Here is a 14,759-nt window from a genome sequence, read left to right as displayed (position 1 = left end):
GTGCAAAGACCCAGAGGCATGAAGGGGTTTGGTGAGCTCAGGAAACACAGCCCAGGACAGTGCAATGCAGGTAACTGTTTTTTGTTTTCTTTTTTACAAATTATTATTGTTTATTTATTTATTTATTTATGGCTGTGTTGGGTCTTCGTTGCTGCGTGCGGGCTTTCTCTAGTTGTGGCGAGCAGGGGCTACTCTTCGTTGCGGCACGTGGGCTTCTCATTGTGGTGGCTTCTCTTGTTGAGAAGCACGGGCTCTGGGCGCCTGGGCTTCAGTAGTTGTGGCATGCGGGCTCCATAGTTGTGGCTCGCGGGCTCTAGAGCGCAGGCTCAGTAGTTGTGGCACAGGGGCTTAGTTGCTCCGCGGCATGTGGGTTCTTCCTGGACCACAGATCAAACCCGCGTCCCCTGCATTGGCAGGCAGATTCTTAACCACTCGGTGCAGGTAACTGTTGAGGGTAGTGGCTCCAGAGGAGTTAGAATAAGACCATGTTATGAGGAGCTGGAATATCTGAACCTTATGGTTGATAGGAAGTTAGCAAAGGCTTTGATTCCATGGATGGGCAATAAGCAGACCTACAGTTCAGAAAATTCATGCCAATGACAATGTTGCTGAGAAAACTGAAACAATCAAAAGGGACTTCCCCCAGCTCCCATCACCGCATCTACCCACATGCCAGCACCTGCCCATGTACCTGCCTTTCTACTGCCACCACCGATAAACTGAGGGTTCTCCTCTCTAAAATCAGCCCTCCTCGTGTGCACCACATCACACCCCCTCCTTCCTACCCAAGGACAAGGCTCCAGAAATTCTCCCCCTCTTGCCTATATTAACAAATACTATCTTTCTACAACATCATTGCTATCAGCCTGCAAATATCCTGTTATTCCTCCTGTCTTGAGAAATCCTCTCTCTCTCTTTTTTTTTTTGCGGTACACAGGCCTCTCACTGTTGTGGCCTCTCCCGTTGCGGAGCACGGGCTCCGGATGTGCAGGCTCAGCGGCCATGGCTCACGGGCCCAGCCGCTCTGCGGCATGTGGGATCTTCCCGGACTGGGGCACGAACCCGTGTCCCCTGCATCGGCAGGCGGGCTCTCAACCACTGCGCCATCAGGGAAGCCCTCTCTTTTTTTAAAATTTATTTTTTATTGAAGTATAGTTGATTTACAATGTTGTATTAGTTTCGGGTGTACAGTTATACATATATACTCTTTTTCAGGTTCTTTTCCATTATAAGATATTGAATATAGTTCCCTGTGCTATACAGTAGGTCCTTTGTTTATCTGTTGTTTATCTGTTTCATATATAGTAGTGTGTATATGTTAATTCCAAACTCCTAATTTATCCCTCCCCCCCATCTCCCCTTTGGTAATCATAAATTTGTTCTCTATGTCTGTGGGTCTACTTCTGTTTTGTAAATAAGTTCATTTGTATCACTTTTTTTAGATTCCGCATATAAGTGATGTCATATGATATTCGTCTTTGTCTGACTTACTTCACTTAGTGTGATAATCTCTAGGTCCATCCATGTTGCTGAAAATGGCATTATTTCATTTTTTTAATGGTTGATTAGTATTCCACTGTCTCTATGTACCACATCTTCTTTATCCATTCATCTGTTGATGGACATTCGGGTTGCTTCCACGTCTTGGCTATTGTTAATAGCACTGCTATGAACACTGGGGTGCACGTATCTATTTTTTTATTCTTTTCCACCCGGCATGCGGGATCTTAGTTCCCTGACCAGGGATCGACCCCATGCCCCCTGCAGTGGAAACACGGAGGCCTAACCACTGGACTGCCAGGGAATTCCCAACATGTATCTTTTTGAATTAGAGTTTTCTCCTGACATATGTGCAGGAGTGGGATTCCTGGATCATACGGTAGCTCTATTTTTACTTTTTTAGGAACCTCCATTCTGTTCTCCACAGGCTGCACTGGTTTGCATTCCCACCAAAAGTGTGGGAGGGTTCCTTTGAGAAACCCTCTCTTGACCCACTTCTCCTTCCAGCTACTGTCCCATTTCTCTCTTCTTTACAAAACACCTTGAAAAAGTTGTCATGGTTAATGTCACCAATTCCTCTTCTTGTCCTCTCCCTAAAATTCAATCCAACCAGGCTTTCCCCCCCTCCACTCCACCACAACTGCTCTGATCAAGATCCCAAATGACTCTGATTAACATCTGGAATTACTAACTTGAACGGTCAATTCACAGTCCTTATGTGACTTGACCTCTCCCCACTCCTAGAAACACTTTCTTCACTTGGCTCCCAGGACCTCACACACTCCTAGACTAGACTAGATTTCTTCCTAGGACTGATTGGTCCTTGTGTTTCCTGTTTGGGTCCCCTCTTGCCCCAGCCTCTTCATGCTGTTAAGTCCTAGGACTCAGACCTCAGCCCCGTCTCTATCTACATTGACTCCTTGATGAGTTCACCCATCTACACACCAGCAACTCTCAATTTTATATTTCTAGCCCAGATCTCCCCACTGAACCTGAGGCTTAGTTATCCGACTGCTTTCTCAACACCCTCATTTAGATGTCTAATAATTACCTCAAATTTATTGTGTCCAAAACTGGGTTCCTGGTATTCCTCCCCAAGCCCGCTCCTTCTGCAGCCCTCCCCAGCTCAGTTCATGCAACTCCATCCTTCCAGGCCAGACACTTCAGAGTCACCATCAGTAATACTTCTTTTTCTCTTGAGCCTCACATCTCATCTGCTAGTAAATCCCATTGGCTCCAACTTCAACATATATCCAAGATCTGACACAAGTTCCCACTTCCATTACTGCCACCCTGGTCCAAGCCATCTCATCTGGATTATTATCATCTAGATTATCACAAGAGCCTCCTAAGTAGTCTCCCTGTTTCAACCCTTGCTCCCCACCCCCTAGTTTATTCCCCACCCAGTAAAGAATGAGCCTTTTAAAACTAAGTCAGGTCACATTGCTCATAACCTTCCAGTGGGTCTTCGTTTGTCTCAGAGTAAAGCCCAACGTTTTTACAAATGACCAACAAGGCCCTATATAATGGCCTTCCATTACTTAGCATGTTATTACATCTGCCTCCCTTTGCATGGATGTTAGGTTCACATGGGCAGAGGATTTTGTCTGTTGTCAGCACTCAATCCATGTTTGTTGAATGAATAAATGAATGAATGTAGAAGAAGGACCAGAGTAAGGAGAGGCTAGAGGATGGGGACCAGTCATGAGGTATTGGAATTGTCCACGTGAAAAGTTATGAGAAAACATAATGGGAAAAGCACAGCAGAACGTAGTTCAGAGACATTTTTGCCCAAAAATTTACCAGCCATGGTGACCAAATCAATGTTGAGGATAAGGAGGTGGGCAGGGGTCAAAGAGACTCTCCAGCTTCTGGCTTGAACAATAAGATAGGTAGCAGAGGGGTAAGGCAGAGGGGCAGCTCTAGAGTTTGGGTTTGAAAGTGTTGAGTTTAGGAAATATTCACTAAGTAGTTAGAATAACTATAACCAAACCCCTCTTCTTTTTGGAAGCGACTTAACTGAAAATATACATGGTTTATACTATTGTTGTATAGTTCCTCTTGGTTAAAATATCAATTCTTCCCGTGTAGTGATCATTATTAGTTAGAAAGCAGCTAAGGCATGCTCAATGACCCAGTTATGCTTATTAGATGATATGATTTTAAAATAATTTTTTCATATGATACAAATAATATATATTCATTGCCAAATGGTCACAGGAAGTTAAATGTTTCTCTCTCCAAGAGGTGGTAAGCCATCCAAACTGTTGGTAAAACTTGGTGATAACAAATTCTTTAATTTATATTAATTTGGTGAGTCACATTTTTTTTTTAGTAATTTACAAATGTATTACTTACTCAAAGCCAGAATCTTCTAATTACTCTGACCTGAGAACCTAGCCTTCTTTCAGTGGCACTTCCCCCATGATGGCACGGCAGATGCCACCACCTCCCACCCTCCGCCCTGGCACTTGGTATGACGTTGCTCATAGAAAGCTTGTGTTGTGCGGCTGCCAGTCACCTGCCGGCTCCAGGTGGAGGCTGTGGTCAAGTCTACTGACTAGAACCCACTGGATGCAGAAGAGCTGAGATTTCCTGGAGCAGAGAATTCCAAGTAAGCTTCAGGATGAAAGTGGGAAGAAGAAAGCAAGCTCTCTCCCGCCATCATTTGGACTAGAGCAGCAATCGACAGTGAAAATTGTAGAGAAAAAAGAAATTCACTTACCTTTTCTAGGAAAGGATGAAACTTTTTAACAAGCAGAGAAGTTGGTCTCTTATGCAGGTCTTTTCATCTTCAGGGAGGGAGCTGAAGTGTGGCTGCATCAGAAGACTTGGAATCTTGTAACTGAGAGCCACTCAGCCTCACTGAGCCTCAGTTTCCTCATCCATAAAATGGGAGAATCACACTGACTCTCAGGGTTGGTGTGAGATGCAATGACGTTACATGAACGAATGTTTCGTAAACTCAAAGTGCCTTATACCTGCTACCGGAAGCCTCCTGGTTCAAGTGCAGTGTACTTTGATACTCATGGGAATAAAACAGCTTTACTCGGTCTTTTCTAACATAGCTCTCTCCTTCTCCCCACACCTTCATCCCAATTTCCAGTCCCTTATTGTGCTTTTTCTTCATAGCAGTTAGCACGACCTGAAAATGTACTTATTTATTCTCTCTTCCCGTTACACGCCCAGCTCTGTGAGAGCAAGACTCTGCTGTCTTGTTCACCACCGACTCTCCAAGTGCCCAGAAGGCCTGGTGCATAGTAGATGCTTAAAAAGTAGCTGTGAAACGTTGAAAGGTAGATGCATACCCTGACACTTCCAGGAGCAAGATAGCATAGCGGTCAAACAGCAGCTTCTCAAAATTTAGTTTGCTTGTTTCAAAGGCAGGTGCCCTGCCCCAGCACCAAGAGACGCTGATTAATTAGGACTGGCAGGCCTGCTGAATGTGCTTGTTCTAACAGGCGCCCAGGGTGATCCTGCTGTAGATAGTCACTCTGAATCAAGACAAATATTGTTCTGACTCCAGCCTGACACTTACTAGCTGTATGACCTTAGGGAGGTAACTTCTTAACTCCTCTGAGCCTGTTTCCTTATCTGTACAACAGGACTGACAACATTCCCACGGAGCTGTTATGAGAAATAAATTAGGTAATGGATGTAAAGTTCTTGGCCCAATGCCAGTTATGCAGTTAGCTGCCATTACCATTATCATTACAGATTATTTTATTGTTATGCCCTGGCAGGAGAAGAACCTTCTTGGAGAATTGCTCTTCAGAATCTCCTCCAAGTGTGGTCTGGACCAACGGCATCACCTGGGAGCTGGTTAGGGATGCAGAATCTCTGCCCCACTCCAGACCTGCAGACTCAGAATCTGCATTTTAACAAGATTCCAAGGTGATTTGTTTGCACGTACAAGTTTGAAAAGCACCGCTCAAAGTCACACGTACTGTTTTCTCCTGTCTCTAATTTCAGAGTCTGACCGGGAGGTGGGTACGCCCCGGCATCGTAGAGTCTGAATCCTTCCTCTTAGTGAAGAGAAGCCCCCAGCTCACTGTAGGTGCACCTCCAGCTGAGGACCTGAGGGGGAGGAATTCTCTCACGGAACCCTGACTAACAGCCTCTGTGGAGCCAAGGGATGAATCCAAACTTCAGCTTGCTTTCTCAACCATCCCGGGCCTGCTCATACCTGGCAGAACCTTGTACCAAAGATGGAAGAAGCCTGTCCCCCAGAGAACAGGGCAGAGACTCCCCGTTTCCCTGGAGCCAGGTCCCCAGCTCCAGCCTCGCTGACCCTGACTGGTTTTGGGATGAGCACATCCAGGCAAAGAGAGCCAGAGTAGAGACCATCGTCCAAGGCATGTGTCTCTCCCCTAACCCTCCGGTGCCAGGCAATGCCCCAGCCAGGGACAGCCTGTGCTGCCCAGAGAAGGCCCGGGAGCGGAAGAGGAAGCAGAATCTTCCCGTGCAGCAAGGCCCCCTGAAGCCAGGCCCTGCCGGGGACCGGGGAAGCAGGAAGGGGGGCCCTCGGGTGAGAGAACAGCTTCACCTGCTGAAGCAACAGCTGAAACACCTGCAGGAGCACATCCTGCAGGCTGCCGAGCCCAAGGCCCCAGCTCAGGGCCCGGGAGGCTCAGAGACAGGGAAGGACCCTCTGAGTGTAAAGCAGAGGGATGGCTCTGGGTCTACGTCCTGGGCTGTGCACAGTGACCACCGCCAGGGTTCCAGCGGGGACCTCTCCAGGGTGGAGAAACACAGAGTGTCTGAGGTCAAACACCAGCCTGAGGAACCCAGGCTCCTTCCTTCTGGAGCGCGAGCTTTGCTGGAGATTCTGAAGAAAGAATTGACGGGGGCCATATCCCAGGCTGTGGACTCAGTATTACAGAAGGTGCTACTGGATCCATCGGGCCACCTGACTCACCTGGGCAGAAGCTTCCCGGGGCTGGTGCCAGATGGTAGAAGCGAGCCCTCGCCTCCTGAGGGAGGTGCCTGTAAAGATCCCCTTCCTCTGGCTGCCTTGCCCAGGAGGGCCCAGCCACAGACAGGGGCTCCACTGGGAAACTTATCTCTGGCCAAGCCTCTAGATTCTCCCAGGTACCCTGTCTCTCCGAGAATGATCCCCAAACCCTGTCAGGGTCCCCCAGCAAACTGTCCCTTGACTGTGCCTGCCCACATCCAGGAAGATCAGATTCTCAGCCAGCTACTGGGCCATAGGCCCAGTGGCCACTGGAGGGGCAATCTTCCGCAGGACTCATCTCCCCAGAGCCACCCCTCCTCAGAGGCGGCCCTGCGACCTTGGCGAGCTGCCAAAGTGCGACCACTGGCTTTGAGCCAGCAACAGTGCCCCTGGCTCTTCAAGTCCACCTGTTTGGAAAGACTGCCCCTCGTTCCCTCAGTGAAAATGGAGCAAGGTGGCCTGCAGGCCGTCACGGACGCACTTCCTTTCTCTTCAGCCCTTTACATATCCTTTTACTAGTAATCGAAGTTCTCGTTATCACAGCCCAGAGAGACAGGGAGTCTGGACGATGAGGGGAGGGGGGGACAAATAAGTACCCCACGCAGGGAACAGCTCTTCTTTCCCGGTGGTCTTCTTAACGTTGCTTCTGGGCCTCCCTCCCCTGTGGCTCGTATTTGTTAGGCTCCTGAGAAAGTGGTGACCACAGCCTGGGATTTAAGGATGCTTGGAGGGGTCCGTCACCTTCCTCTGTGACACATCAGATTCTACCACTACTGGCTGAGTCCTTTGGGTCTGAAAGGGTTTTGTCTGTTTTGAAACCCAAATTGGCTCCCAAAATACCCTGTGGAAGGAAAAACCCCATCATTTAGTTGTCAGCTGCCCGTAGACCTTGGCAGAGCGGGTCAAAGGAATGGCCTCACCTGAGGCATGGCTCCTGGAGCCTCTTGGCTCTACAGGCAAAAAGCCTGCTCTGACCAGATAATTCACGGGGAAGAGACGAGGGACCAGCAACTTCTGGAGCAGATGGGAAAGGGGAAGTTTTCTGCAGGGACTAGACCTGAGGGGTAAGCTGAAAGGGGTAAGAAGATTTCAGTTTAAGGACTAGCTTCTAAGCTGCAGCTGAGGAGAGAGCCTAGGGCTGCACACATGTGGAGGAAGAGGAGGCCCCCATGGGGAAGGCTGCGGGGCCCAGGCTGGTCTGAGAGGGTCCGAATCTTTTTTTTTTTTAATTTTTATTTATCTATGTATTTTTGGCTGCGTTGGGTCTTCGTTGCTGTGTGTAGGCTTTCTCTATTGGCGTTGAGTGGGGGCTACTCTTCGTTGCGGTGCACGAGCTTCTCATTGCGGTGGCTTCTCTTGTTGCGGAGCACGGGCTCTAGGTGCGTGGGCTTCAGTAGTTGTGGCACTCAGGTTCAGTAGTTGTGGCTCACAGGCTTAGTTGCTCCGCGGCATGTGGGATCTTCCCGGACCAGGGCTCGAAGCCGTGTCCCCTGCATTGGCAGGCGGATTCTCAACCACTGCGCCACCAGAGAAATCCCAAGGGTCTGAATCTTATTGCATCATCTTTGCAACCCTTAGGCAGACCCCACTCTTAAACAGTTTTTTCTTCAGAGTAACTCTCCCTCAGGATGTTAACAGTTGTTGAAGTAGGAGAAAAAGTAGCTTGGGTAAATAAACACTGGGTTAGTTCCATTACTGCGGGACTTCTCAGAGCCATGCTTAAGTCCAATGAAAAGCTCTAAGAGGAGAATGTAGGCAGCCCCAAACTCATATGACCAAAGGGCCCTTTTCCAACAGGCAACTGCAGGACTCAAGTTCCTGAGAACATATTTTGGATGTTGCTTTTTTAGGGAGCCAAGCTCACGCTGCTGCTTCTCAGGGACAGCCTTAAGTCGAATCTCCTTGTGCCTGTGGAGTCACACAAGCAGATGTGAACAGTCGTGCCCTCTACCTGGCAAGCAGTGGTGAGGACGCAGGATGGGATGGGGCCAGCTCACTACCATGCCAGGCCCGCCCTTGTGTCCTAAATGCTATGAGCACCCCCTGCTGGTCACAGGTGTTAGAAACACTCCCGAAGCTCTGGCACCGCTGGCTGCTTTCCTGGCAGGCAGAGAGCAGCTACAAAACCAACGCTGAGAGCAACTCACCAGCCACCAGTAGGCATAGAGATATCAACATAGGCAGAATTTCTCGTCAGGTGATAGCCCTCTGTGAGGAAAGCTATCTGTCGGGCCTTTGATAAGAGGCTACTGGTTAAGACTCTCTGTCAAAGTCAGGTGGTGGAAGAACCTCAAGGGCTCAGTCCCCAAAGATTCTCTGCTGTCCTTCCCCTGTGAGGGGTGTGCTGTGCAATTTCTAAGGCACCTGGCCCTGAGAAATACACACACAGGGGCATGCCTGGCCCTGCCTTATGACATGAGGATTGGGCTCCAAGAGCTTCAGGAGGTTTCGGGGGGCACCCACGGAGCCTGGCTGCCCGGGTCAGGTACTTGGCTACATTTGGAATGATTGGGGGCCCCCAGGCAGCATCCTGACCCCAATTAGTCCCTCATTCCAGCATTAGAGATTTATTCCTCTGGGCCATGAAAGCCACCTAAGAGCAAGTTCTTCACGTGGCACGTGGAATACAAAGTTGAATGGATAAGGTTCTTGCTCTCAAGGACCTTCACATTCACATGATACCCCTGTGAAACAGGTAGAGCAGGCATGATGATGAGACAATGATGATTTACCGCACACCTTCTCTGCGGCGGGCACTGCGACTCGCAGTTTCCCTGCTCACCCCCTTAGCCACAATTCTGAGACACAAAACGCTCTGAAAATCTCTATGATTTCTTTCCCCTAAGGTTGATGGGAACTCACCTGGTTGCAAAACCTGACCTGCACTGATAGGAGGCTATTTATAGACTATCTCACTTAACATAATTAGTCATTGATTTTGCTGTGGGAATATTAAATGGATTAGACTCCTGCCACAGACCCTGCTGGGGGTGTTAACTAACACATCGTACATGCACCGTATTACCTTTATAAAATAACAGGGATTCTGAAGTCTGGCCTCCATTTGGCCCAGCGTTTCAGATAACGGATTGTGGGCCTGTGTTATCTTACCCTCCTCAATCATCCACTCTAGATCAGTATCAGGGAGGCAGGGACAGAGAAGCAAAATAACTTGCCCAAAGTCAAAGACAGACACATGCAGAGACAGGATTCAAACCCAGCATCTGACTGCCAAGCACAAGCTTCAACCACTATACTCCACAGTTTAGAAATGAGGCCCAGAGAACATAAGTGGCTTGCCCAAGGTCACACAGGGTCTTGGTGGCAAAATCTGTATCTGAAACTGGGTCTTTGGACTCAATCCAGGATTCTGTCCACAGCATTTATGAAGGATAAGAAGTAGGGCCAATGAGGCAGGGAGCGGGGGCCTCCTGGACAGCAGCTAGGTGCCTGGCCAGCTATAATTATCATCAGTTGCTTGGTTTCCTTCGGGTAAACTGACATATCCTACTGAGAAGTCTTTTTTGTCCTAAGGCTACAGCTCAGGTCTGAGCTCCAGGGTAGCTCTGTATGCTTGTCACTCAGCCCTAGGATTGTTCCTGGGAATGCTAAGTGTTCTTGTGTAAGAATCTTTTATTTCCCTCTCACCCTGGTGCTAGTTTTCACACCACAGCCCCCTACTCTTATTAAAGGGGAAGGACTCTGTTCCCAGAGTGAGGAATGAGTTGGAATAGAATTGCCATACTTGTGTATGGATTAAAGTTGACCATTTAATCACTCCCTCATTCCTTCATCCAACGAACATTTATTGAGCACCTACTATGTTCCTAGCACCGGGCTAGGCACGTGGAATACAAAGATGAAAGGATAAGGTCTCTGCTCTCAAGGAGCTAACAGTCTAAATAGGGAGACAAACATGCAATAAAATTCCAATAATGTCATTGTTACAAAAAAAGGTTTATACAAAGAGTGTTGGTAGCCCAGGGTAAGGAAGGCCTACTTTGGCAAGAAAAGGTTTCACAGCAGAGGGAACATCTGATTTGAGATGGGAAGGATGAGGGAAAATTCTGCCAGGCAAATGGAGAGCAGTTGCAGCCCAGCAATTCAAGCTTCTTGAGCCAAAGTTAACTGTGATCTGGTACTCAGTCTGGTTAGATGCTCGTTGGTGTCAACACTGCAAAGGCAATGATGAGAGCCAGAATGGGGACCATCTAGTCGACTCCTCTCATTTTACAGATGAGGAAACTGAGGCAGAGAGAAGTAAATCTCTACCTGAGGTTTTGAAATGGTTTATCTGGGAGAGAGTTGCCGTCTCTTCCCATCGTATTGTGAAAGCACACACACAGTACAACAAACTGTATTTGATATCACATGTGCCATAGAACTTTTACACATCAAAATGCTTTGTAAATTCTGCGACTTTACTGTACATATGTGGTATTCAGCATCTGGAAAGAAAAAGCTTATCTGATGATACTTGCTAGAGGCAGAAAAACAGAGCAAATACATCATTCAACCAGAAAAAAATAAAATAGAAACCATAAGGAACAGGGCAATTTACTATTTGGATAATTTGACAAAATTATTTGATAAACTGGTATTAGTTTTCCTTGACCCTGGGATAAATCCAGGAGGGCCTCAACCCTGGTCACTTGAAGAAGGCCAAACTAATGTTTTTCTTCACACGCTATCCCAGTTCCAACCTCCTGAAGGCTTATTTTCCTGATGTTCAGGTAAACTCCTTCAACTGAGTTTCAGCCTCTGCAAAACTCCCAAGTGGCAGCGGGTTCTTCCCATGTGAGGCAAGTCCTAGGTCATCATACGTGCACTTTAGCTCCCCTTCATGTTGTGGATGGAATTGGTGGCATTTTTGGTCTGGGCTGAGAAACTGCCTGAATCATCAGGGGTAACTTTGAGGGTAGGAAAGTTGGGTGTCTGAATTTAAGCTTTTGAACTGTAGGTATACCCAGAAACATATGGGGAGAGAGGCAGGGTTAGAAAGAACCACTAGGAAATGGCGTCTTTGGCCTAGTGTTCTGTCTTTGCTGGGGACGCTATGAAAAAAAGAAAGAGTGTATCAAGAGTTGGACACTGTCCCTGTCAACTTTACATTCAAACTGCTGTGTTTCAAAATCGACTGAAGGTGCATACAGATCAATGTGACAATAAGAAAAATCAAGGTCTGATGGTTGGAACCAGGCCTTGCCTGTTTCCATAAAGTTTCTGAGGGCCTCCTTTACCCTGGGTATTGGGTTAGGGGCTGTTAATACTTTGTATCTATATCATCCCTTTGCTGTTTTTGAGCTCTTTCCCTCATATCCAATTGCTCGGTTGATCCCTGCACCAAGCTCTCATTCTGATTCATTCCGCAACTCTGAGTTGCCAGTAAATGGCTCTCTGATCTACACCTTTACCCCTTTCCTTGGCTCTTTACCTGGCAGAGGGCTCTGGGGCTGCCGTGCAGTCTACCTGGGTGCAGCAGAAGCTGGGACCACACTAGTCTTGACCCTGGACCCTCCCAAAGTCACACTTCAAGAGTGAAAAACCTTTATAAATCTAGGCTATAAAATACGTTTTCTAATGGGCATTATGGCCTAATTCAGATTTTTCTGTGTATAACTGTATAGGCTTAGAAAACAGCTGTGGCTTCTTTTTTAAAGAAAGCCCTTTTTAGTGTTGCTTGAAGCCATTCTTGTTAACCCCTGTGTTGAACTGGAAGCTGACAGTTCTGACCGAGCACCTCATGGCAAACGTCTGAGTTCATGGACCCTGTTGTTTGTACAGTTCAACCGCTGCATTACCTCCCAGATGATCAAGTGGTTCAGCAACTTCCGTGAGTTTTATTATATCCAGATGGAGAAATTTGCCCGGCAAGCAATTTCAGATGGTGTCACAAATCCCAAAATGCTGGTGGTTCTCCGCAACTCGGAGCTTTTTCGAGCTCTCAATATGCACTATAACAAGGGAAACGACTTTGAGGTAAGATCATGTGCTTGGGTCCCAGAAGGACTGATGAGTGCCTTCCCTTTGTGATTGGGGTTTTAGAAAAGATCCCCTTCCGTGTCTGTCCTTACATCACTGAGAGCAGGGCAGCCGGGGGCCAATCTCTGTACCATCCACAAAGATTACAGCCTGCACATCTTCTCTTAGGCAACTGACGGATGCTGCAAACTGAATGTACAGCCTGTCTTTATTCATAAACTTGGCCAGAGGTCAGCTGTTATGCCATTTTAGACAATACTCTGTAATGACCGAGTTACACAGCCTGTCGACCTTCTCACCTTAGCGCCAGGAGGCCCAGGACTGAATGCAGGGCTCAGCTGCATGCCTAGTCTTGGCCTAGGGTTTCTTTACAACAGTCTCTGTTCTTTCAGTCATTTGATTCTTATCTTCATTCTCCCTTGAACAGTTTTATCTGTGGGTCTCCCATGGCAAGTCACCTCAAATCCTTTCTGGAAATAATAAACAATACTCAAGCTTCTCAGTCCTTTGGGGATCTCTGTGAAGGCACGCTGGTGGCACCGTAGAGGTAAAGCATCAGTAAAGGGTGAGCAGGTGGCCTAAGTGTCGCTGGTGAGAACTCGTAATCTTCCTTGTGTGTGGCTGACAGCTCGGTTAGGCTGACATCTTGTTCTGCAGGCGCTGGGTGTGTCTGGTCACTGACTACACTTCCCTCTTCTCGCATTTCTCACTTGACTGTGATCACAAAGCAGTGTATTGACACCTCCAAAAAAAGAGAAGAACTGCTGGCATCCACTGGTTAGATGATCCATCAGAATATGTTTGGAAACCTAAGCCTACCTGTGGGGAAAATGGACCATGCCTCCTTTGTGAGGCTCGTGGGGGTCAAGGCATGTGGATGGGAGGCAGCGCTGCCACGTCTTTCCACGTGCGGGTGTCATCTGGCACGCAGTGGTGGCAAGCCCCAGGCCAGGCTGGATCTGGAGGCCCTGTAGGATGTCCCATCATTAACGGTGCCAGTCTGGGTGAGGTCCTGGAACATCTTCTTGAGGCCCCCCACACCCCCGCAAGCCTCCTGGTTGGCTTTGGGAGCAGGAATGATTCCAAGTCCTTCGAACCCTGTCCCAAAAGATGGCAGAATGAGGTACGACAGTCGTAAGCTTGGGGGCAGTTCTTTCCACATGAGGCACTAAGGAAAAGAATACGAAAAACCTCTTCTAAACCACAGATTTAACTTCAATCAGAGTCAGTTTCCCGCTTACTAAAAACGCCACTCATTAGTGGAATCAGCTACTCCTACAAAGGGAGTGTCCCTAATACGCTTTCTCCCAGGGCTGTCTCATCAGTACCATCATTTTAAGGTATGTATTTGATGAGGGAGGAAGAGATTCCACAAAAGTCAGGGGCCAGTAGAGCAGGGAAGCTCTGATCAGCCCACAACCCTAGGAACAGGCAGCATCAGGCAGTGAGGTCTGTATGGTGCCAGTGCTTCACAGCCTCACGTCTTTTCTTCCTTGTGGGTCTCTTTGGGAGTGCAGGTCCCAGACTGCTTCTTGGAAATCGCCAGCTTGACATTACAGGAGTTCTTCAGGGCTGTCTCCGCAGGCAAAGACTCAGATCCTTCCTGGAAGAAACCCATTTACAAAATTATTTCGAAACTGGACAGTGACATCCCAGAGATATTCAAATCTTCCAGCTATCCCCAGGAGCTGTTTCGGAATTAAGGTCCCACAAAGTGAGGGGCGACTGGCCTGGGTTTATCTTAAATGGCAGTCAGTACAGCTGTAGTCATATAAAAAGAGCATAAGGAGAAACCCCTCAAATAGGTACCATTACCATTTTTGATCATTTATTTCCTTTTCCAGAATTACCAGAGGTTTAACATTAACTATAAAATATTGTAAAAGGAACACAACAGTTTGGAACCAGAAGTATCCCCACGCCACTGTTTCCAGGTATCATGACCCTGGGAACTTGCAGGTGTCTCTGCATCTGTAACATGAGGTTGTATGGATAAAAAGACATGTCCTAAAGTGCTCTGTGAAATGTTTCTCACTACACAAATGTTATTTTTTTTTCTCCTTCATCTTTCAGATAAGGCCATCTTATTTGGGGTTTTTATAAATTGCTGTTTCGAGTTACCTATTTATCAAACTCCACTTATTTGCAAGACACTTTCAAATACATTACCTTTAAGCTTTTTACCCTGAAACATTTTTAAAGCAACCAAACAGAAGTTTTAGAACTGTAAGATAAGTCGTCAAAGGCTATGAGGCTAGGGCCTTTGGGTTGGTAGGGGCAGTCAGGAGTGTGGAGGAACCCATGGCCTTCTGATGCCAGGCTG

At 47.6% G+C, this 14,759-nt stretch overlaps 1 protein-coding gene across 1 annotated transcript; it reads left to right on the top strand.

Moving 5' to 3' along the window:
- Nucleotides 1–5,454: 5,454 nt before the first annotated feature.
- Nucleotides 5,455–14,594, top strand: PROX2 (prospero homeobox 2). Its single transcript, XM_022576542.3, has 4 exons — nucleotides 5,455–6,953; nucleotides 11,078–11,187; nucleotides 12,239–12,433; nucleotides 13,954–14,594. Exons 1-4 carry the CDS (start codon nucleotides 5,636–5,638, stop codon nucleotides 14,137–14,139), a joined length of 1,809 nt encoding a protein of 602 aa, XP_022432250.1. The 5' UTR covers nucleotides 5,455–5,635; the 3' UTR covers nucleotides 14,140–14,594.
- Nucleotides 14,595–14,759: the final 165 nt, after the last annotated feature.

The sequence above is a fragment of the Delphinapterus leucas genome, chromosome 2, assembly GCF_059928025.1.
Source record: "Delphinapterus leucas isolate spDelLeu-1000000601 "Yukka" chromosome 2, BTC_Dleu_Yukka2, whole genome shotgun sequence".
In the NCBI taxonomy this organism is placed as follows: domain Eukaryota; kingdom Metazoa; phylum Chordata; class Mammalia; order Artiodactyla; family Monodontidae; genus Delphinapterus; species Delphinapterus leucas.
The sequence above is the reverse complement of the archived record's forward strand: the minus strand, read 5'-3'. Positions and strand labels throughout refer to the sequence as shown.

Bases quoted from the DNA above. Each gene is read 5' to 3' on its own strand.
- PROX2 (XM_022576542.3), top strand. From the start codon at position 5,636: ATGAATCCAAACTTCAGCTTGCTTTCTCAACCATCCCGGGCCTGCTCA. The intron at 6,954-11,077 runs TTTACATATCCT...TGACCCTGGGAT, and splicing joins ACTTCCTTTCTCTTCAGCCC to AAATCCAGGAGGGCCTCAAC. The intron at 11,188-12,238 runs GTAAACTCCTTC...TTGTTTGTACAG, and splicing joins CTTATTTTCCTGATGTTCAG to TTCAACCGCTGCATTACCTC.